Source organism: Silurus aristotelis, assembly GCF_946808225.1.
Source record: "Silurus aristotelis genome assembly, chromosome: 9".
Classification (NCBI taxonomy): Eukaryota; Metazoa; Chordata; class Actinopteri; order Siluriformes; family Siluridae; genus Silurus; species Silurus aristotelis.
In genome coordinates this window covers 27,713,447-27,738,426 of record NC_139582.1, presented here as the reverse complement: position 1 = coordinate 27,738,426, position 24,980 = coordinate 27,713,447, and the positions used below count along the sequence as shown (strand labels likewise).

General features: G+C 40.6%; 1 protein-coding gene across 2 annotated transcripts in view; it reads left to right on the top strand.

The window, feature by feature from the left end:
* tmem163b (transmembrane protein 163b) overlaps positions 1–24,980 on the top strand; it is a 47,740-nt gene that overhangs the window by 4,375 nt on the left and 18,385 nt on the right. For both annotated transcript variants that reach the window (XM_083550728.1, XM_083550729.1), the window contains exons 2-4: positions 557–676; positions 16,132–16,175; positions 16,270–16,361. In XM_083550728.1, the coding sequence (XP_083406854.1) occupies positions 557–676; positions 16,132–16,175; positions 16,270–16,361 (256 nt within the window). The remainder of the gene's footprint in view (positions 1–556; positions 677–16,131; positions 16,176–16,269; positions 16,362–24,980) is intronic.

Below are 24,980 nucleotides of genomic sequence, written 5' to 3'. Positions count from 1 at the left end.
GGGTAGGGTAGTGTAGTGTAGGGAAGTGTAGTGTAGTGTAGTGTAGTGTAGTGTAGTGTAGTGTAGTGTAGTGTAGAAAGGTATAGTATGGTGTTGTATGGTGTAGTGTAGAGAGTTATAGTATGGTGTAGTGTAGTGTAGTGTAGTGTAGTGTAGTGTAGTGTAGTGTAGTGTAGAAAGGTATAGTATGGTGTTGTATGGTGTAGTGTAGAGAGTTATAGTATGGTGTAGTGTAGTGTAGTGTAGTGTAGAAAGGTATAGTATGGTGTTGTATGGTGTAGTGTAGAGAGTTATAGTATGGTGTAGTGTAGTGTAGTGTAGTGTAGTGTAGTGTGTAGAGAGGTATAGTGTGGTGTAGTATGGTGTAGAGTAGTGTAGTGTATTGTAGAGAGGTACAGTATGGAACTATGCTATATATATGATATACACTCTTACATGAAAAAAAAAGCTTCTAATTATTTTTGGATAATTCAAAACATTGGCTACTTAAGTCAATATGTATATTTGCACCAGATGGTCCTTTGTGATTCATTGACTGATTGGATTTAATTCACAGATCTTTTAGAAAGCAGTCTGCGTCTGAAACCCCACGAAGCTCAAAATTACCGGAAGAAGGCGTTGTGGGTATCAGTGGTGTCCATCGTGGTGACACTGATCCTCGCCATTGCTGCATTCAGTAAGTCCGTAGCATGTTCTCTACTATTTTAGATGGTTCTATGTGGTCAACTCATCAAAAACAGAACCAATAAGAGGTAGATTTACTGATAAAAACCTTTCGGCTTTCTCGGCCAGAAGAAGCAAAAGTACAGGGATTGTTTGGTTTTGATGATGATGATCTCCTGTAGCCCTCACACACACGTACGCTTTTCTACACAGTGCTTTGGACATATTTGACAGTAAATCTGTTTCGGTTTTCTGGGTTTTGTAGGACTTTCATGCTTGGGAAACAAAATCTCTAAATCATGGATATATATATACATTTTGTAACACATACACACTGTAACGTCAGTTCACCAAAAAGTCGAGTGCAGCTCCTCGCAGTGTTCATTGCTATCTTCTCAAAACAAACACCTAATATTGACTTAGCGTGTACCTTGAATATACAGTCAGCTCCATGAATATTCAGACGGCAACATTACTGTTAGCTGTGTACCACGCTTGAAGTAAAACAATGCATAATTCGGTTTAAATCTTTAAGAGGAACCTGTCCTTCTCTGGGTGAAACCGGACACTACGATTATGAGTCATGGTGCATAGCTGTGTCATAAAGAGTCATACCATGTTGTTATTATATTTGAATCATTATCTTACTTACAAGGAACCAGATAAAAGGACTAGAGATGATTTCAGCTATTCCAATATGACAGCAGGGCCCGGTGTGATGTACCAAAGAGCTCAGGAGCACTGGAAGATCCTGAAAAACAACGGTATTGGATGATAGCAAAAAAAAAAGGCTTTTCTCGGCGAAAAGCCATTGGTTGAGCTCAAAAACTGGATGACCAGAAGTCAGATGAGTCAAAGAAATGTTGTAGCGCAGGGGTCTCCAATCTTTTCCAGAAAGGGCCAGTGTGGGTGCAGGTTTTCATTCCAACCAATCAATGGTCACACATGATAGTAATTGAAAATGAAGATCATTAGATTTGAACAGGAGGAATTTGGTGTGGACTTGCTTAGTTGGAATAAAAACCTGCACCCACACTGGCCCTTTCTGGACAAGATTGGAGACCCCTGTTGTAGCGGAATGACAGGAGGGGAACTGATGCAAAAGGGAAAGCATTGCTCCAAATCTGAGGCAAATTATATATATATATATATATATATATATATATATATATATATATATATATATATATATATATATATATATATATATTTAAATCAAAGATGAAGTACACAAACCAAGTACTTGAGAAAAAAATGAGGTAAAATATGACCAGTAAAGTGTCCCTATGTTGTACTATGATTAATTATGGCTATAATGTTCCTATTATAATTTTTACCACAAGATCTTTGCTTAATCAATCAGATTAATATCTATTATAATTACCATGAGCCCAAAACCTTCTTTTCTTTTAAAAAAACAACACACAATTAAACCTATGTGTGTTGCGGCGAGTCTGGAGTTTCTTCATCATTTATTCCTCTCTAAATGTTCTGCTTGCTGTTAAACTGACGCTCATCCGTATGTTGGCGATGAGTAGATGCACCAAGCGCCAATCAAAACGAGTTCAAAACGGCGCGTACGCTCGACCCTGATTGGTTTCTTGATTTTATTCGAAATAGCGCTTATAACAATGAAAAAGTTCATCCCTAATGAGCGTGAGTCATGACAGTGCCAAGGGAAAAAAAAAAATTCCCTGACCTGATAACGATGACGAAATCTTGAGAGGTACCAGACTCGAAAGGGAACTCATCCTTATCTGAGCTGAATCAAACTGAGCGCTTTCTAAAAACCAAAACCGACTTCCAAAAGCAAGCAATAAAAGGATGACAGGTGCAATAAAGCCCTGGCGGAGCATCCCTAAGGACCACCTAGACATCTGGCGATATTTCATTCTCAAACACCCCTCCGAAAGAACATTCATCTTCCAATCCGAATGAAATATTCGCAGGTGTCCGATTATTTATGGGTGAAACGGAAATGACAAATGCGAAGTTGACACGCACATACACTCGAGCGTGTAGCTTTATTTTCTCAGGGATTATTCCCTTCGCGCTCTCGCTATCCAGATCCGGTTTTGCGCGATTCGGGATCCGAAAAGGACGCGGGGGAGAATGTTTTGCTTTTATATTATTACTCCTTATTCTTATATCTGACAGTTTCCTCTCTGTGTCTACAAGAGGACTATTTTTTTCTCGAGCAAGAGATTGTTGTTGCCCTCAGCCGTGTGTCCCCTCAGAGAGCCCCATGACTCATCTCTCTGTCTTGTTCCGTCTCTCATCCTCTGTTTCCATCCATTTCTTTCTCTTGCCCTGGGATTCGGAGAGTTCACAAAGCCGAGCTCGGGAAGACACGTCGTGTAGCAACGCTGGATAAGATTGATGGATGTGTTCGTCTGGGATTCAACAATCCCCCCCAAAAAACACAGGGGTTTCCTGAGTGTGTCTTCCAAGATCAATTAAAGTAGAGTAGGTTCTGCATTCAGATCACGGGAAGGCTGTATAGCTTGCTTCAGCAGTTTAGAAGGTACTAGAAAGCCCTAATGTAATGGTCAAACTAAAAGAATGGTGTGTTTCTGCAGTACGGAGTCAGCGAAAGAGGCAAATATGTTAGGCTTTATGACTCTCTACAGGAAACTGGTGTAGCTGGTGTCCATAGTTTGTCAGGAACAGGGGAACACTGGCATGGAACCTCATCACAAAAGTAGTGACTTTTCCAGCCACATGTGGTTCTTCCCCAAACTGTTTCCACAAAGTTGAAGACAATTGTATTTGACGTCTTTGTATTTGGCATCATGAAATTTACCTTCACTTGAACCCATGAAAATTCCACTGTGCACGAAGCTAGCTCTATGAAGATCTGCTTTCAATGGGTTAGAGCGGACCATCTTGAGTGGCCTGCTTATAGAGCTATAGTGCCTAACTTTAACACCCTTGTGGCTGAATGAGCACAAATCTCCACAAAATCTAGTGGAACATCTTCCCAGAAGAGCGAAGGTTATTATAACAGCAAATGGGGACTAAATGTGGGATGCTCAAAAAGCACATACCAATCTTATGGTTCGGTGTCCTCAAACTTTTGGTTTGAGTGCTTCAGGTGTGGACAGACATGTGTCATGAGCCAATGCAATCACAATAAACAAGTCCTTTTATTTGTTCAGAAAGCAGAAAAAGACAGTAAATATGAGCAATTACTCAGAGTCAGTGAGAACGGATATGCTACTGCATTGCGTTATACCAATTTCTGTAGCAAAAAGTGCAATACGGCTTCTCGCAAGGGTGTTTTCCTTTATCAGACTTGGGTGGCATTTTCAGGCATAATATGGGAACAAATGTCTGTGCTGAAAGATATTTGAAAGATGGAGACCAAAATGGACGCCAAAAACACTGATATAGAGTTGAGGTTGTTACGGCAATGAGGTTGTTTAAATCAGTTGGCAAATATGGCAAAAAACAGCTACAGTTAATATCCTTGGTGTACCTTTCACTCAGCTTTATCATTTGATTTGCATTTCCACAAAATTCCTCCAAATTTATGCTTCCAGAACTTTCTACAACTGAGGAAACGAATACATGCTTCAATTATGTGTGGGACTAGCTTACTAGCCTTTTTTTGCTTTATTTAGGCTTCAACACACACACACACACAATGACGAAATATGTTTATTGATATGTTTCCTGTTAGATACTTGGATTCCAGCCAAAACTCACACGAGACAATATTGTCATTATGTCCACACTCTTGTACAACCGTGACGTTGTTACTTGAACCAAATCCAACCAAAAAAATTACAGATTGGACCATCAGTGGCTTTTTAACTAAGTGTTGGGAAATTTCTGAGAATTATAGCTTAGGCCAGCTTTACTTAGCATTAAAACAGCGTGTGCCAATATCATTTAGCATTATTTTATAGCACAAGTTTATTTAGCATTCATTTTTAGCAAAAATCATTATTTATCTTAGTAGTGGTAGTATACCATTTCATTTCATTTCATTTCATCTTCTCCCGCTTATCCGTAATTCGGGTCGCGGGGGCAGCAGTCTAAGCAGATTCCCCAGACACTTCTCCGTGTCCAGGGATCGGGCTGTCAAGGCCCCCGCCTTTGACTGCTGCCCAATCCTCTCAGCACCGGTCCCTTACGGTCCCTCCTGCAGGTGGTGAGCCCACGGGAAGGCGGCCCCACGTCGCTCCGATGTCACGGTCCTTGGTTTTATTTTCTCGTAAGGGTCCCCTGGAGCTTAGAGGGTTAAGGGCCTTGCTTAAGGGCCCAAGAGTGGCAGCTTGGTGATACCGGGGCTTGAACCCCCGACCTTCCGATCGGTAACCCAGCGCCACCACTCCCCCTGGTAGTATACCAGTTATTATGAAATATACTTAGTTTTGAAATTGAGAAAACATATAACAAAACTTAACAATAAGCTTTAAAACAAATGGGGACCGTTATAGTATAGAACCTTTAGGAAGCGTTAGGAAGGGCATCCTATCATAAGATCGGAAAATGTGTACAAAAAGCTCCAGCCCCTTCTACTTTTGCACAATTTTTAGTTCTATACATGACATTCAAAATGGTATCACTTTTTGGTCTCTTGACTGGAGTCTATTTGTGTTTACTTTGTCAAGGAAACTTTCCATAGACATCTGTAATCAAAGTGTATTGAGACATAGATCAGGGTCATGTGTATGAAACTTCAGGAGTTCAAAAAGCACAGTGAACCTCCTTTGGCAACCGGATTAGTGGGTCAAGACAGTTAACACAATGGCCACTCTAACAGAGATTTTTAGCCACAGAGGGGCCACTACTTATAAAGCAGGACAATAGGTAAAGTAGCTAAAAACTAGTTCAACTGCTACTAACTGGTCCCTTCAGTGAAGCATGGTGGTGGTGGTTTGTGCTGTTTCTCAGTACCAGGGACAGGTAGACTGGTGAGACATAAACGAAAGGATAAATGCAGCCATACATACACTGAAAGTTTTTTTTTTTTTACAGAAAACCTGCTTAAAAGTAAACACGATCCAAAGCATATAGACAAATTAACCCTGAAATGGCTTGAGCGGAAGTCTCTGAGTGTCTGAGAGGTGAGAAACCTGAAGAAAAACAAGAGAACATGCCCAAATCCGGGGTTGCGGAGCTTGTCAAGACTTAATCAAGGTGCTACAAATGGTCTGAAACCTCTTGTTGTAAAACCACAGTGTTGGATTTTTGCGTAGATTCATGATGGTTGGAATTCAGACCGAGTGTTTCAGGGTCGTGGTAGAAACCCGATTTATTAATTTTTTGTTCTTTTTGGTATTATTACGCCTCGGTAAGATCCGAGGCTCTGCATCAAATCTGCTTTTCAATCATAGCAGTTGCATCCAGGAGTGCACTCAGCCTCTCTTGATCGATAGAGCAAAGTGCATTTGGAGTGTGCAATTACAGAATGGGGGGAGGAGTAATCAGTTTAGCATATGAAAGCCAAACACTTGATCCTAGACTATTACTCCGGAGGACTGTGTCACATGTGAGGCGAAACCAGCATTCACCTGGCAAGAGACCACATGTCGTGTTGATATTTGCTGATGAGATTTAATAAGAAATTGAATAGACTGTCATGTGTACGTCGGATGATCGTAACTCGAGGACTAGCTGTATGAGCAAAATAGCTGAATAGATCAAATGAGAGGAGTAAAACAGTAATATTTATACATCGAAGGCCAGAAAAGCAAGAGATGTTTTTAAACTGGGTTTTATAAAAGAGAAAATCACATTCATATGTAATTAGGATGAGGAGGAGGTTAGCGAGACTTCCATTTAAGAAAGAAAAATTGATGGAATATGTAAATGAGGTAAATGAGACTTCAAATGTAGAGGAGAAATCTCAGAGAGTGCGTACATGAACAAAGTACAAAAAGTGAGGCTTTGGATTTGAACTCGCACTTTGTCCGTCGACTTGTGCCATTGTGCCATTGCTGCTTAAGATGTGCCTCCTGAGAGCTCCTATGACGTGCTGACTGACTGCAATAAAGCTGCTTTCTCTTCTTTCCCATCTACGACCGAAAGCTTCATTTGGCCGCAAGAAAAAGAAGTGTGAGTCACCCTGCGAATGTGTCTGCTCAGAGATCCGCTCTGAGTTCCGACATTATACATGTATGACGTATGCAATCATAAATTACTCCACTTCAAGCCTGTCACCACACAAAGTTTAAAGGCTGTCATTCAATTTAGAGAATCCCCTTTCACATTGAGTCCCAATTTGCTGTTATAAGAACCTTCAGACTTCTGGGAAGATGTGCCACCAGATTTTGTGGAAATTTGTGCTCACTAGGACATTAGAAAGTCATATACTGATGTAGGTGAGTTGAGAAGGCCTGGGGTGCAGTCAGCATTCACATTCATGATGAGCTCTATAGCAGGCCAATCAAGATCTTCCACTCCAACCTATATAAAACATATTTGGGGTTTGGTCATGCTGGAACAAGTTTGAGTCTCCCGGGTTCAACTGAAGGTAAAATCTCGTCTTAAAGACATCCTATACAATTGTGTGCTTCCAAATTTGTGGTAAAGGTGTCCCAAAACCTTTGCTCCTAAAAGCGTCACGGCAGGAAGTTACTAGTACGTGACACCTTTTTATGTTTTGCATGCAGTATTTCCACAGGCAAAGCACCAGGATGGACAAGGGTGTACCACAAACAAAGTGTCCAAACAGATCACATGCTGATTTGCTTTCATGGAAAGATCCTGGAGGATCAGGCCCTGAGAAGAACAAATAACAGGGCTAAAATAACCAAATGTAATGGGGGAGACACAGGTAAACACATTAGGGTAAACAACCAGTGCAATTACATAGGTTTGGAGGCAGAAGCAAAATAAGTCAAACAAAAGCACATCCGAGAGCAATTCATGCCTTATAGTGTATGTTGCTGATCAAAAAAGATATCACACAAGAAAAATATTCCAGCCCCTTCTACTTTTGCACAATTTTTAGTTCTATACATGACATTCAAAATGGTATCACTTTTTGGTCTCTTGACTGGAGTCTATTTGTGTTTACTTTGTCAAGGAAACTTTCCATAGACATCTGTAATCAAAGTGTATTGAGACATAGATCAGGGTCATGTGTATGAAACTTCAGGAGTTCAAAAAGCACAGTGAACCTCCTTTGGCAACCGGATTAGTGGGTCAAGACAGTTAACACAATGGCCACTCTAACAGAGATTTTTAGCCACAGAGGGGCCACTACTTATAAAGCAGGACAATAGGTAAAGTAGCTAAAAACTAGTTCAACTGCTACTAACTGGTCCCTTCAGTGAAGCATGGTGGTGGTGGTTTGTGCTGTTTCTCAGTACCAGGGACAGGTAGACTGGTGAGACATAAACGAAAGGATAAATGCAGCCATACATACACTGAAAGTTTTTTTTTTTTTACAGAAAACCTGCTTAAAAGTAAACACGATCCAAAGCATATAGACAAATTAACCCTGAAATGGCTTGAGCGGAAGTCTCTGAGTGTCTGAGAGGTGAGAAACCTGAAGAAAAACAAGAGAACATGCCCAAATCCGGGGTTGCGGAGCTTGTCAAGACTTAATCAAGGTGCTACAAATGGTCTGAAACCTCTTGTTGTAAAACCACAGTGTTGGATTTTTGCGTAGATTCATGATGGTTGGAATTCAGACCGAGTGTTTCAGGGTCGTGGTAGAAACCCGATTTATTAATTTTTTGTTCTTTTTGGTATTATTACGCCTCGGTAAGATCCGAGGCTCTGCATCAAATCTGCTTTTCAATCATAGCAGTTGCATCCAGGAGTGCACTCAGCCTCTCTTGATCGATAGAGCAAAGTGCATTTGGAGTGTGCAATTACAGAATGGGGGGAGGAGTAATCAGTTTAGCATATGAAAGCCAAACACTTGATCCTAGACTATTACTCCGGAGGACTGTGTCACATGTGAGGCGAAACCAGCATTCACCTGGCAAGAGACCACATGTCGTGTTGATATTTGCTGATGAGATTTAATAAGAAATTGAATAGACTGTCATTTCTCTCGATCGGAAAAAGAGCTATTCCAGTCTGTTCCTGAACGTCTACGTGTGAGCCTCGACAGGTTTCTCAAATTGCTACGGATGTGTGCAGAGAGTGTGAGAGAGTGAGGTGTAAAAAGAGACGGAGAGATAAAAGAGGCGGAGTAGTGTAAATGTATGCCAGACTGATAACCCCTAGACACTTCATGGATTCCGAAAGAGCCAATTAGCACTCTTAGTGACAGCACTTCTGCTCGCTTTCATTCGTTTATGTGCGCGCGCACACACACGTTTACAGATGTGTGACAAATGAAATTAAGAAACAGCGTATTGTGGAGATAACAAGCCACTCAATTCGGGGTGGGGTCATAACTCTAACACAAATGTTGATCCGTTAGAAGAACATTGTAATGATTCACTTGGAGGCTTAACTATAAATCGAGCTGAACCATGCTATACTTCATTTAGGGGGCGTTCAAAGTATCATCAAGAGATCGCACGATTCAATCTTGATCAGGCCACAGGAATACAAATCCAAGAGAGCAAAGTTGCCCGTGCTTTCCTTTGTGCTTCCCGCCCGAGCTAGCACAAGCAGCAGTTGGAAAAGATGTATCGTATTTAGCTGATCCATTTGGAAGCTGTTGTGTGGTAGCTGGAGAGCTAGCTAGCGAAGCGAGAACTAGGTAAAACAAACAAACGCAGCTGTTTGAAAAACAGAGGAGTAATTATTCATGAATGCAGAAAGACTTCCTGGAGGACTTGTTCTAGCTTGATATGATCGAGTTTGGTAAAGACAAATGATATACACAAATATTACGCTTTGGGCTTCTGAGCTAAAACAAACTTCACAAATAAAATCTGATTCACAACCCATTTTCCTCTTATAATATAAAATAAAATTGACTTTTGCCATCCCTCAAAATCGTTGTGTATCCCTTTTTCTCTCTGCCCTGATTGGCCGATTGTCTAAAGTTGGACTGTGTTGATGAGTTTGGTCCATGAGTTTTGCTTATGGCTCCAATTCTGACAGTTGAACAGTGTCCAGCTCTATAGCAGGCCACTAAAGATCTTGCCCTCCATAATAAAGTTGGCTTTGTGCACAAAGGCATTGACAAATATGGCTGCAGAACACGGTGTCCCAATACATTTGTCCATATAGTGTATATTTCCTTGCGATCGGATGGGTACCCTTGAGAAAGGGCTTTCATTTTTGTACAATTGGTTTATATCTTTACTCTGAAAATGGTGCAGTAAGAAGTGTCCCTTAAAAGTATCACTCTAAAGGGTCCATACAGTCCAATTAAGTAGAAAGGTGTGTTCACATCACTGTGTAATATATACGCACGGTACCGAAGATGGACCCTCGAGGGTACAAGACTCGAAAAACTCTCAACTCAGATCTTGATTATTGTATAAAGAAATGTTTTATTGCACTTCCTAGCAACCATGTAAAGGCACAACGGGCATACGAGATGGTTGATTTGAAACAGCTACACAAAAAGAAGATTTGCCGATTCTGACCGAGAGCAGGGTCGTACCATTTTTATAATGTGATTTATTTTGTCTTTATTTTCAGTATTGATTAGAAGGAAGCTAACAATATCCGCTTTCACCAAGCTGCAAATCGCACGCCTCAAAAGTAAACACCACAGCGTCGGCTAGGGGCTAGGAAAAAGAGAAAGAGAGAAGACAGACGGAAGAATGGAGGGAGGTAGGGATGAGGAGAGAGAAAACTAAAGAGAGAGAGGAGAAGAATGCTCTCATATTAATGCATTCAGCACTAGCAGACTTTCAAAGCCGGTGCTAACCCCCCAGAGCCCTCAGTCTAAAAATACGAGACAGAAGGATGGAAGACGGAAAGAAAAATAAGGGGAGGCGGTAAAGAGAAAGACAGTATGGGTAAGGTGGGGGTTATATGCTACCCTTTCTGCTCTTATCGCCTTTTAACACAGCGGGTGCGGAGACAGAGGACAACAGACAGCTGGACATGGAAGCCTACGATATTAATTAGATCCACTTAGGGGCCTTCATTAAGAGTGAACATCATTTCGGGTATTGTTTTTAATGCCGATTTATTGCTTACTATGAAGACCGGTCACAGTTTCCCCCTTTGATTTACAGTTCCCATGGTGACCAAGGCCAGTTTGTGTAGTAGTGTCTGACTCTTGCCCTGTCCAGTGTTCATTACCTGACCGTGTTCCCCTGTATATACCCTTTGTGCCATTTATTGTTTCTTTTTTGAGTCTGGTCTGCGTGTTGACCATGATTACAAATTACCCCTTATTTGATTTTTCCCAACTGTGTTTTCTTCCTCTTTTTGGACTTATTGTTGACATTGCCCTAGTTATGCCCTAGTTACGTTGAGTATACACACTCGGGTCCTTCCTTCTCTCTGCAAAAGAACAGTTGGTCTACGGATTAGACTGCTGCTGTGTGATCTATATAGCACAAGTAATGCGCTGCAGGCATGCTTTCAGGAATCGCTTGCAAGGTCAATTGATTGATTTACAAAATCAGGCGACATTCCTGCTTTTAACCACAAGGCCACTCTAGAGTTATCTGGCCACAAACATGTGCCCGGAAACAATGCAGTTCTCGCACTCTTTCTTTACCAGTCTGAAGCGATGACCACAGTGACTTCTTGTCTTCAGGTTGGTTGATTGTTACCCCCTATTTTGGAAAAAGAGGCCCCGTTACTAGAAGCATAGTATCCATTACCTCCAAAACAGCAGAATATTGACAAATCTAAGCATTTGCTCCAATGCTAAGAGATAATCAGCTGATGCTACATGCTATGCATTTGGTTTATCGCTAGTTCGAATCCTCTTGATGGTGCCTGCAAGCTAATGGTCACCAAATGACCCAGAGTTGGTTGATAGTTGCCCTTTACTCTGGACAAATGGGGCCCCCCATTACTAGCAGCTAGTATCCATCACCTCCACCACAAAGGAATCAACAAATTGGCAAATCAGAGTACTTGCTTCATTGTAAAGAATCAATCGGCTAATGCTGTATGCTACGAATTTGGTTAATGGCTAGTTTGAATCCTCTGGATGGTACCTGCAATGTAAAGACAACCAAATGACCCAGAGTTGCAAATATGTTGTGGTTTAAATCCTAGACATCCTGGTGGGTAATTTGGGAGTCTCCACTTTTCTTGGAAGACGTTCAACCAATTGTTGTAGTGTGATTGGGGAGATTTGTGCTCATTCAGGCACAAGAGCATTAGTACTTATTGAGGGTAAGGAGGCCCTAATTCATCATAAAGGTGGTCAATACAGTTGAGGTCAGAGCGCTATAGCAGGAGTTCCACTGCAAACCATGTAAAGAATATTTTTCCTAGAGCTGGCTTTGCGCACAAGTGTATTGTCATGCTGGAACAGGTTTGGGTCTGGTACTTCCAATAAAGGAAAAAGTTAATGTAAAGACATCTTATGCAGTTGTGTCCCTCCCACTTTGTGCTAAAAAATTATGGCTGGAAAAGACCGGTCCTAATACATTTGGCCATATAGTGTAGCAGGTTCAACAGAAGATTGTGTGGTATACCGGTAAAGGCATACAGTCGAACGTCTGCTGGTCAGATGTCCTTTCCGACATACTCAGAGTGGGTAACGTGAGCAAGAACGAAGGGTCAACAGACAGAAGCTAATTTATTTGGTTGAGCAGTCAAAGCATGTGGCATGGTAAAAAGGGAAAACCAATCACTTGTGGTTTCACTGGACCACTGATTTGCTAAAAGGCAAGAAAATATTTAGAGGAGGAAAGGCTTGGGGAGATCCTGACCTAAAGATTAAAGAGAAACTGTACAAAGCATGATCTCTATAACCAGTGAGCGATGGTAATGAGGGAAAGGAAAACTCTAGCATTGCTAAAAAACTCACCACACTCACAGTCAGAATTGATGTCAGGGGAGGGCAATTACCATACTATTTTCCCCACTCCTCATGGTTAGGATGAGTTAATCAATACAAATTACATATGGAACTAAGGTTCTGAGTACAAAAGTCAGAAGCCGGTGCTAAGGTTCCAAGCAATAACAGTGGGATTTATTCATACCCAACGACAAGCAGACTCCTGAGCAACCCTGTAACCCGGTGCGAAATGAAATTAGCATATACACACAAACGAAAAAATAAATAAATACCTTGAACACAAAAAAAAAAGCCATGACCTACCTAAGGAAAGGACAGTGCTAAGGAAAGAAGACAGCAAAAAGTATGACCGAGTCAAACTTTGTGTGCTGTAATGAGATGGAAATGCATTTGTCTATGGCTTACACTGCAAGAAAGTGGACAATTATTCTTTGCTGGGCTTCAGCCTCCTTGTTCTATTTTTTTCTTCAAAGAATCTTCCAATCTCTGCAGGTAGACCAGTGCGATTCTACTTGCCCCTTATGCTCAGGTAACATCCAGTCTTTTAAGGTGTAACACAGCAAATAAAGCAAATAAACAATTGGAATGGATTAAAAATGGTACTCACAAATGCTTTCTGTGGACCTGAAGAAATACTTGAACAGTCAGGGCTAGATGTCTGATACCTTCAGCGAGTCAACTGCAAAGAATAATCTGGTAATTGGAATCTTTAATTGGAGGCCACTGGGTGCAGCTGAGGATGAGTGAACTTGTATATCATAAAGATCCATGAGGTTACTATGGAGGGTTTCAGTCAAGAACCATGATGAAAATGGATTTGGACTTTAATCAAAATACTTTAATCTGATACTTGGTGCTCCAGTTGTCATGAACAGCTTTGTGTCCATCAGTGAACGGTTGATAACCTCAACAATGATGGAACTACAATAGATGATATTCGGTGTCACCCAGATGAGGATGTGTTCTGGTTGAGTCTGGTTTCTCTTAAGGTATCTTCCACATACTATAATACAGGCTCCAAAATTATTGATAAAACCTATTGGGACAAATTGTATACTGTCTATTTATTCCTTTAACTCCAAGCAGTTTGTAATTAAGACAATGGTGAAAACATTGAAAGAGTTTGCGCTATGCGTATATACGAGGTGGTATCGAAAATATTCCAGACTAGTTTTGTAACACGCCAACAGATGGCAGCATAAAGCTGCATGCACAGCCACAGGGAGCACCGACCTTTGTAAGTCAGTGTGCCAAATGACCCTGACCACGTCTGCTACTGTGACCAAGTGTGGGGACTATTTTAAAGGTGATAGTGTGTAAAACAGAGCAAGTTTTGAAAACTTTTTGATACCACCCCTTATGTAACCAGGAAATGCTTATCAAGTTCATCAGCCAGGAGTGCAATGTCCCAGGTAGATCTACCATTTTCTGTCTCAACCCCTTTAACCCTGATTATCCCAGCCTGGGAAGGGGTCACGCTGAAATTTTGCGGAAAAAATGAAAAGATAATTGAGCGTGCCTCAGCGCTGCCAATCGCGGCTACACGATTCCTCCAGAGATACTTGAGACCGATAATAGAGTTAATACCCAGCTTCATAGCTTGCCGTGCAATCCATTTAATTACACTACACTGTAATTTGCATTACGTGCTAATTGCAGTGCTGTGATTACATGCTGTCACACTGTAGGGGGAAAAAAAACCTCTTAAGTGCTTCTTTGTTACGTTCTGAAAGATGGTTTAGCTCCGGATTCATCTTCGTATTTCTGAGCCTTCAGCTTGTTATATTTCCTATATTCGATAGATACATAGATGGATGGATTAATAAAGAGTGGTAGCTCAGTGGTTAAGTTATTGGATTGCTGATTGCAAGGTCGGGGGTTTAGGACCCAGTATCGCCAAATTGCCACTCTTGGGTCCTTGAGCAAGGCCCTTAACCCTCTGTGCTTTTTATTTTGTGCTGAAATGTATGTCACAAACAAAGGCTATTCTATTCTTCTATTCCATAGAGGTATATCTCCCTTGTACAAGAAGCACAACAACGTTTTCATGCTGTGTCACTACGATATTGAGCTGTAACTCAAACCTGTCTATGCTCCAAGCTCTCAGATAGCTGAGTCAGCGCTTTTTAGAATATTTCCGCTGACTGCGTTTGAAATATTAGCAACGCGCTGATGGTACGTCCCACACCAACTCCACATCAGGGAAGATCAGTCGCTCTCACTAATCTCACCAATCGCACTGAAAATGATTCAACATAAATTTGTTTACAGAAAATGAAGGAATCGTGGGGACAGATTGTTATTTGAATTCATTCTTATCAGTGTTATATCTGTTGGGAATTAAGATGCCATTCAGGACAGTGTAGAGTGAAATTTTCTAGATTGAGTATCGAGACAACAATTTGTCTGCTATTCAGCTCATTAGCATTTGATGAACAGACAATAGGAGGCTAAACATTTGTCTATACGCTATGAAGCTGGGACACTTGACTTTTCCAGCCATATGTGGTTCTTCCCCAAACTGTTACTACAAAGTTTGAGGTACACAATTGTATAAGCCTTTGGATGCTGTAGCATGAACGTTTTCCTTCACTTGAATTAGGAGCTAAAGAAAATATGGTTTAGAATTGACATGGAGATACCACAAGGTGACCAATCATGGACTTCAGAGGAACAGGTGCAAACATTTAGGTAACCAATCAATCCCAGGACCAAAGAGAGAGAGAGAGAGAGAGAGAGAGAAAACCAAAAGCAAACTAAAATTCCTAATTGTTATCGGACTATATGTCAAAAGTAAGAATTTATGAGAAGAAAACTTTTTTTTTTTTTTTTAAAGCGTTTCCTAAAGCTGGGAATGTTCTAAATAAGTAAGTAAAATGCCTAGACATGAGTTGCACCATTTGGGACTTACTCTAGTTACACAGATGAAGCATTCAGTATGTGGAAAATATTCATCCATCATGTTGGTCTTGAATAATTCTCATTCTTAAATAATTCTGTGTGTGTATGTGTGTGTGAGAGACTGTAAATAGTTTCTAAAACGAGAGCACAAGCACTGGGAAAATACAAAGCGAGAACCTTTGTGTCATTATGGATTGCTGACTGTGTCTGGTGTCTGGTTGGAGTTCAAGTTACTGTACACGAGAAGTGAATGTGAATGACATTTTTCTTATGTAAATGCTCTGGGGAATTTTCGGTGTGTGACTTGTCATAGGTCAGAAAGTTCGTTTAAAAGTGCAGTAGTCGAGTTTCTTGAGGAGATCGTGTTGAGGATACTCTATGTAATACCCAGAGGTGGAAAGTAACGAGTTACGTTCACTCACGTTACTGTAATCGAGTAGTTATTTTGTGTACCTCTACTTTTTTGAAATTCTGTTCTTCTTTGTGACGTGAATGTGCGTCTTCCTGAAAAATATGGTCTTCCTGACTGTTCATGAATGCCTGCCAACTTGCCACATATGGCTGGAAAAAATAAATAAATCAGGTGTCCCAATACTTTTTTCCAAATAATGTATACTATAAGAGCCAGGCAGTTTCTTTAACGGAAATAGTCGCGAAACCTGAATCCTAAACGCGAATGTTCTTTCTATGATCTTTTCCAGCCGTTTCCGCAATGAGAAGCAGCGCCTCTGCATTTGGATTTGCTGTGAGTACACTTTTTTAAGTTCTTTTTTCTTTTCATAATAAAGATAATTTCTGTATACTGATCCATCGATATATATTCGTTTGTCGCTTTTCAGTTCGACGCCTCGCTGGACGTGTTGAGCTCCATCATCGTGCTGTGGCGTTACAGCAATGCGGCGGCCGTGCACTCTGCCCACAGAGAGTACATGTGAGTACTGACACCATACCGGGGCTTACAAAAGGGTTGGGAGTTTTTTCGTCTCATTTCTACTCAGAGAGCAGAGAATTGAGGCCGAATGTTTTTGTATCGAGGCACAATAAGCAGCTCGGTTGTAATAAATAGGAATATAGGCCAAATGAAAACAGTGCTTGAATGTCATTCTAGCTATAAACTCTGAGATTCGTTCTCCTTAAGATGTCCGGCGATTGGATTCGAACGAGTTCACGGCTAAGCGACGTTTTTGCTAACCGTGGTAATCGTTTACACAAATCAGGGCAATGCTTAGCAGCCCTTTGCTCTCATTGGTTAGTGAGATTAGAGCTTTAGAAGTAGAGACTTCACTGACATCTTCACACACTTTAAACCCTGGTTTATTCAATGTGATCAAAAATCCAGAGTGGGAAAACATCGGCAAATCACCCGTTCAAGCATCATTCATCTAAAAGGTCTAATTAAACACGGCCCATTTATTCAGTGCGAATGATCGGCAAGACTTCGCGACGACACCGTGTTTTTTTATAGTGAAAAATTTATCAAACCGGAAGCGATTTTAATGAAAGTGACCCCTAGTGGCTGGGAGGAGTATTGTTTGGCATGTCTGCTGATGCTGTTTTCTACAACTTTTTGTGTTTGTATTTTTTGCAAATTGTACCGTATAACATATACAGTAGAATTTCTTCTGTCTACACTCGGTTGCACACGATGCACTTTATGCGGCTTTAGTCCTTAGCTCTGTTGTGTGATGTAGCTCTACGTTGTTTTATGTAGCACCAGAGTTCTGGAGAAACGTCGTGTCATTTCTCTGTGTACTGCGCCACCTATATAAGGTTGAAATGACAATAAAAAGCTTCTCGAATTGACTTAAGATTAAGTTTTCACTTAATGGCCAAATTAGTCTGCTAGTAATACTATCCACAAACTTTTCTCATCGTTAGCAACATCATACAATTTTATTTCCATCATATGAGTGACCCTGAGAGAAAGAAACCTGAATGAAGGCAGATTCATTCAGGCATATATTCTTTTTTTCTAACTGGAAGCTCTCAGATTGCTGCAGCCAATCAGCAACAAGTCTGCTATATTCAATATACAGCACAAGCCTTTTCCTGTTCGATGTATTTGTGGTGATGCTGCTGTGTTTCATGTTTTTTTTCTTTCTGTAAAATAAATGCTGTAGTGTTTGTTGATTTGTTGTGTAGTTTTCTGTTCTATGAGGGTTTGTACGTACAGGCAACTGGGGAACGAAACGCATTTTACAACGATTATACAATTTAAAAGCATTATTATTTATATATATATATATATATATATATATATATATATATATATATAAATTTTTTTATAGAATTACTTATTTATAGAATTAATATTTTTCAAATGCAGAGACAGACAGACAGACAGACAGACAAATAATATCATATCACAGATACATAGATGGACAAACAGAGAGATAAAAGGATGGATAATCTTACAAAAATCCTTACATAGGTATATGTAAATGATGAAAATGCATCAGACTCCAACAAAAGGAAAAGAACACCCATTTTACTGACTGACTGAAAACATTTTTTTTTTATCCATTTATAGTTACATGTGAGATTCCACCTTACGGAAAAGTTCACCACATTTGTAATGTTGTTAGAGGAGATCGATCAAGACCAAAAACAATATCTTCTGGTAAATTATGAAGAAGAAGGGGGTTTTGAAATGCTGCACCATGGCACTGGTATACCGTTAGACCAATCCTAGAAAATACAATTTCTGCCATGGACACTTAATAAGAATGTGTTGATTAAACACAGATAAATCAAATGAATTTAATCACCTAAAAAACCCTAAAAAAGCCAGTGGGGAAGAATCAGGTGGCTTGTGTTGTACAGTTCCTGAGGAAAACAGTGGACCCCTTTAGACACACGCTGTCGTGTGTGCGTGGTAGTCGACTGTTATCAGTGCCCAGCGAGAGAATAGTGTCTTTTGTGCGCTACCTGAAAGACCGGGAAGTAGAGGACAAGCAGAGACAGGTGAAGAAGACAAAAAGAGAGGAATGAAGAAACGCTGACTAGCGGCTCGCAACTTCTTCAGGAGTAGAGAGCCGTAGTCTCCTGAGGATTACGTGGCGAAGCAGATCGAAGTCTGGGATGTGGGAGAGAGAGAGAGAGAGAGAGAGAGAGAGAGAGAGAGAGAGAGAGAGAGAGATAAGAGATGAGACAACTGAGCAAGGAACCTTCAACAGAGCGCTTTTCTGTGAGACGAAAGGGATAAAGTGTCAAATCACAGGCGGCTCTGCAATGTAGAAGTTCTCCAGCTTTCCTCTTATACATCACAGATTATACAGTCTGGAGTCCACATGACTGTTGTAGTTTGTAGGCAGATTTGCATATTAGATAGATAGATAGATAGATAGATAGATAGATAGATAGATAGATAGATAGATAGATAGATAGATAGATAGATAGATAGATAGATAGTATATAAAAGCGGTGTAACGGTACACAAAAATTCACGCAAATCATATAATTGTTGTTTGTTTTGTTTTTTTTACATTTGTGAACATCAACAAAAATCTAATAGAATAAATCAAATAAATGCAATACACTTTTTATTATATTTATTAAATGGTCAAATCAATTAAATTGGCACAAATGAAATTGATTAAATACAATTAAATAAATAGAAAAATTTAATAGTTTATTTCATTTTCTAAAGATATGATGTGCTTCACTGTTCTATTTTATTTCCTCCCGTCCTTCGTTCATTCACTCCCTGAAGATAAATCTTAGCTAGCCGCTAACGCTAGCGCTATGGTTTCTTTAGCGTTTACATGCGACAGTGACACTGCGCTAATATACCCATGGCATTGTTGTGCATGTTTTCAAGTTTAATAATTAAAGAAATGCACTCAAACTGTGAGGCGGAGATTAAACAAACTTGAGGTCAGACACTTAATACATTCCTGAAGGAACTCGGATTGTAACTTTGTTCCGCACCTAAAAAGGAATTGCGATCGGTACACGTGTTCACCCGAACCAAAAGCCCTGTACTGAAACATTTCGGTGAAAATACATGTACCGTGTACACCCCTAACATGTAGAGGTGCATAGATGTACGGATATATATGGATGGATGGATGGATGGATGATTATAAGCGGCCTAGAAAGCACATGGCTCTGCTCAGTTCTAGTCATTGAAGTACCAGGCATTTCCAACAGCAGGAAAAAAATGGTGCAGACAGATGGGTATTGAACACTTAAGTGGCGGACCGCAAGTTTGGGGGAGATAGAGAGAAAAAGAAAGAAAGAGAGAGAGAGAGAGAAAAAAAAGAGATAGAGAGAGAGAGAGAGAGAGAGAGAGAGAGAGAGAGAGAGAGAGCGAGAGAGAGAGAGAGAGCGAGAGAGAGAGAGAGAGAACGAGTGGAGGATCAGGCTTTCTGTAAGGCACACTGGAGCTTTGTGAGGCTCATTTAAACAGCCCCTAATGACAGGAGCGGGTAGTCCATGTCACTTGCTTCGTTAGCCAGCAGATTTACACACACACACACACACACACACACACACACACACACACACACACACACACACACACACACACACACACACATTTGCAAACTAACAGAGAGAATGACTGATGAGCTGAGCGAGTGAACAGGAAAAATGGGACAGAGAAAGCACTGGACAGAGCAATAGATTAAAAAGAAATGAAGCGGAGACGATTACAGACTGAGGATGAAACACTAATAAAATAACGACAAGGACATGGATTTGAAGGATGACTCAGTGAGCGTCAGCGACGCCATAACAACAAGGAGCATGCCGAGTCCTTTCTGACAATAGCTAATAAATGCTAGTTTGGCGTGTTGGCTGAGATTTCAGTCGCCTAGCAACTTCTCCTTACTGGCCAAATTGGTGCGCTAGTAATCTAGTAAGCATAGCCAGGAGTCATAATCCTGATCGTATTCTTTACTCACTCAGCAACGTCATACAATTTTATTCCATCATATGCGCGACCCTGAGAGATTCTAAACCCCAATAAAAGGGGATTCGTTCGAACAATTCTTCTTGGAAACAATCCCGCCAGCTCTTATCACTGCAGCTAATCGCCACCCAACCTGCCACATTCAATAAACAGCACACACCTTTTCCTGTTCGAGGTAATAATGAGGTATTTGTGATACTGTTGTTGTTGTTATGTTGTGTTGTGTTTCTGTTGAAACAAAAATGCTGTAGTGCTGATTTGCTGTGCAGTTTTCTGTTCGAGAACGTTTTGGAAAGACAGGCAACTGGGGAACGAAACCCCAGATCAACGATTAACGTGTATTTTTATTTAAAAAAGACAGACAGACGCAGGCAGACAGACACGGTTGGACAATCGGAAAGACTGACAGATAGCTGCTTTAAGACAATGTCCAATGTTTAAAGCACTATACAAATTAAACTGAATTGAAACAAACAGACAGAAGCACTCTTCACACGCTCATTCAAACCATATTAGTGGCCCAGTATTCTGCCCAAAGCTCTTTTTCCTCTTAGAGCATATTACTTACTCTAACTATAATAAATGATATACCGCAAGAATGGACTGAATCGCAACAAAGGCGTGGAAGTGAAGAGCAAAAACTCCCACGGTTTATTTTCCTCACACGGTGAAGAACATTCTCTGGGTGGTGAAGAGTTGAATCGTTTTTGTAAATAAATCTTTTCTCAAGCCCTAACCTTTGGACCAAATGTTCTTCCTGATGCCCACTGAGGCACTGTGGGTGAAACATTGAGGTGGAAAAAGCCAATAAAGGTAGTAAGGAGACGGACACGCACACACACATGCGCGGCTAATTTGAAGCGGGCTTCGCGTCGCACGCATCAGCGAACCTGAAGCTCACATGAAACTTTGGCTGATCAAAACCGAGCGAGGAAGCTCCAGCTATGCTCATTAGGGGTGAGGAGAATCAGAGGGTTGAGAGGAGATTTATTTTTAAACGCATATGAAAACCAGAAAGACGGCGACACTTCAGGATCAGCGCAGAGGCCGGCTAATCAGGAGGCTTTTTGCTAAGCTAGTTTTTTTTTGTGTTTTTTTTTTCTGGGGAGAAATAAAATCAGCAATTGCTCATTAAGTTTGTGCTTAACTGCAATTAGCATTAACTACTGAGACCAGGATTACAGCTAATAGTGGGTTAATACAGCACTGTATTAACATTTTACTTCATTTAATATTTATATCTTATATTTGCATTAATAAATTTCATTATTTCGACACCCATTAAAACAATTCCCTTTAAGTTTTTTGGTCTGTTGTGCTCTCCTGCGAAAATCACCGGGAAAATCAGCCAAACTAATTAGGTATGTGGCAAACGCAATTCCGCGATAAACCAGAGGGGCGCCAGATTTGAACCACGGTAAAACTGTACAAAGTGGAACACAGTGATATACAGATGATATATGAGGATACGCTAGGATATACAATCAATACACTATTTTATACAGAGAAAATTATCCAGAAATGATTATAGAAAGTTCAGTGTGAAGCAGAACGTCATTGTAATTACTGTCAGTAGAATGGGTGTGCCAGTGGTGTCGTGAGGAGTTGATGGTGGATGGAAAATGGCTGTTTCTGAATCTGCTGGTTTTGGTGCAAAAGTTCCTGTATATCTTTTTTGATGGAAGTGGGACATTTGTGGAGTTTTGTGACTGGAATTGTAGTTCCTGTCTCTGATGTTGGTGACGGGGCAGTGTTCCAATTCCTCCCTAAAACTGCTCAATTCTATAGCAGACCACTCAAGATCTTCCACTCCAACCCTGGAGCTGGCTTTGTCCATGTCATGGCTCTCCTAGTTCAGGGGAAAGGAAAAGATCATGCTACAAGCATCTAAAGACGTTGTATATAATCGCGTCCCTCCAAGTTTGTGGGAACAGTTTGGGGAAGAAGCACTAAGGCAGGAAAAGTCAGGTGTCCCAATACTTTTCTCCAAAATAGTGGAACTTTTTATTACCACAAAATAGTAAAATATGAAGAGGATCCACCCCCCATCCCCCCCCACCAAAAAATGATTGCGACAGATCAATTACAGCTCAAATAAGTGTGTGTGTGTGTTGTGTATTTGTGTGAGTGAGCATGTGTGTTTTTGTTTGTTACCTTGCCTGAGGTTAATTAAGACTCACTCTGAACTAACAAACAATGTAAACACACTCCCTAACTAGCCGTGCGTAACTGGCTTATCTGACCACACACACACACAGCATTCAGGTATCTTCTGGTCTCATTGAATTAAATCCGGTGCAATTACATTTCCGAAATTCTCCTGAGGAGCTCGCTGGCAGCGCGAGCATGTGTGGGCGTGCGTGAAGGAATAGCATTAGCGAAAGAACCTCTGCTGCAAAGGTTTAGATAGCAAAGCTAATTATTCAGCAGCTCTCAGCCCCACCGAACTCCGATATCAGGCGGATCGCTGCTAAGACCTGCCTCCCTGAGAGGAAAAGCCTTTTGTCTCACCGCCAGACTTTTGTCGACCGTTCGTTCCCGCGGGCTCATTAAACTCTGAGGCTCACGTTCATTTCCATCGTGACAGCAAAATGGAGCGGAACTGCAAAACAATAAAAATAAAAATGAATAGTAATAATTGTATTTTATCATTTACAATTGAATAAAAATTGTAAGCCCTCAATTCGGTTATTTTCAGTATTTATTTTAGTCAGGCTTGTAGTCGCTGCGGAGAATCTTATTCAGCACTTTCACACCTGATTTTGGGAGGAGGGAGGAAACCCGAGAACCCTAATTAAAACCCCGTGGTGGTGGGTGGGTGGGTTGTTGGGGATACACACGGTAACGAAATCTCAGGATCAAACCAGCAGTTCCTCTCCAAACTAGAAGGATGTCTATAGGATGCCTTTGGAAGCAGTCAGATGATATTTTTTCCTTCACTTTCACTAGAAGACCCAAGCTAATTCTCAGAAAAGAAAAAAAAAAACAATTGTCAAGAAAAGCCAAGTCCCAGGAAAAGCTAAGACTATATGAAAAAACAACTAAGTCCCAGAGGAAAGCCAAGATTTAAAGAATAAATACTGTTTCTTGCTTTAGTTTGGTTTTCTATTATTTTTTTATTTTTTTATTTGAGAAAGTCCTGGCGAATTCAAACAAACGTCTTCAGGAGTCTCAGAAAAACAATTAAGCCAAGTTTCCACCGAAAAGCTTTGGTTTTTGAGAAAAGACAAGTCTTCAAGAGCAACTTAGTCTCAAAAAGAACAGGGTCCAGAGTTTGAAAAGTAACGCTAACCCTAGACCATATGCATGATCATGATCATTCTTATCTCTAACTTGACACCCACTTTTTGCTATTTTGAAAGCTTTTTCTTATTAGCATCTCTTATTTTTACATTAAACTGACAACCTGGGTTCCTTCCCACTTTGGTAACGTAATGGTGGGATGGGTCAGTTTACACCCCCAGTAAACTTAATCATTTCTGACACCTGGATGCTGTTAGCCTGTATAACTGTGTAGAGACGATACATTTAATAAGAAACAAACTAATTTAACATATATGCATTACGATTAACATGCGTATACAGTGCTTAGCATAAATAACAGTGTTACACACTCCATTTGCAATCCATTTCATCCCAGAGCAGTTCAAAGGGATTTAGGTGCAGTGACTGGGCAGGCCATTTGATGATAAATAGCTGACTGTTTGCACATGAAAAACTTCTCTACTGTGCTAAGTCAGCTAAACGCACCGTACTGCATAACCGCTATAATAACCAGGATAATTAAATTCTTCTGCGGTGACGTTCATCACCGATCCCCAGCTCCTCGTTTTAAAAACCGACTCCTACATCAGGATGAAGCCCTGGACTGTAAAACTCGGTCTCTGCCGAGTGAAAGATCTCAATTTCCGCTGTAATCAAGCTGTCAGAATTCTGAGCACAACCCTGATCTTCTGCAATAAAGCTTTCCCAGACATCCCCGGCACGCTTACTGCAGTAGCAAGGAGAGAACTACGAGATGGAGACAGCTTCTCCTTTTATTCGTTACACAGATTCATCATAGACTTCATGGGGAAAAGGTTGTAAACCCCTGAGATAAAGATTCATATGTGCTTTTCTGAACATCCAATTCCATATTCACTCCCCATTTGCTGATATAATGTAGGTTGTTGGTGTAGGGTACAGAGGCTTCAATAAAAACCAAGGTTGTGATGCGAAAAAGTAGACTTCAATTCATGCTGGAACGGATTTGGGTTTGCTAGTTACAGCATCTTATACAATCATTGGCCTTCAAATTTGTGGTAACAGTAAATGGCCATAAATTGGCGGAAAAGTCAGGAGTTCCAGTACTTTTGTCCTTATAATGTGAATATAAATAACATTTTAATTTTTTTGTCCCATACATTCAATTTGCATTGTACTGACCTAAATTGCGAAGGCCATATGCAAGCTTCTATCACGAATGACGTTCGAGACACGAGTAATCATTTAGACACTTGGTTTCTATGGTGAGAGGATTTCTGACGCAAATACACAAGAGCTTGCTTTTTTTTTTCAAACCTGTTTTTAATTATTAAAGTAATTCCCTTCACTCTGTCGAAAAATGGAAAGCAGATGCAAGGGCAGACATTTTTA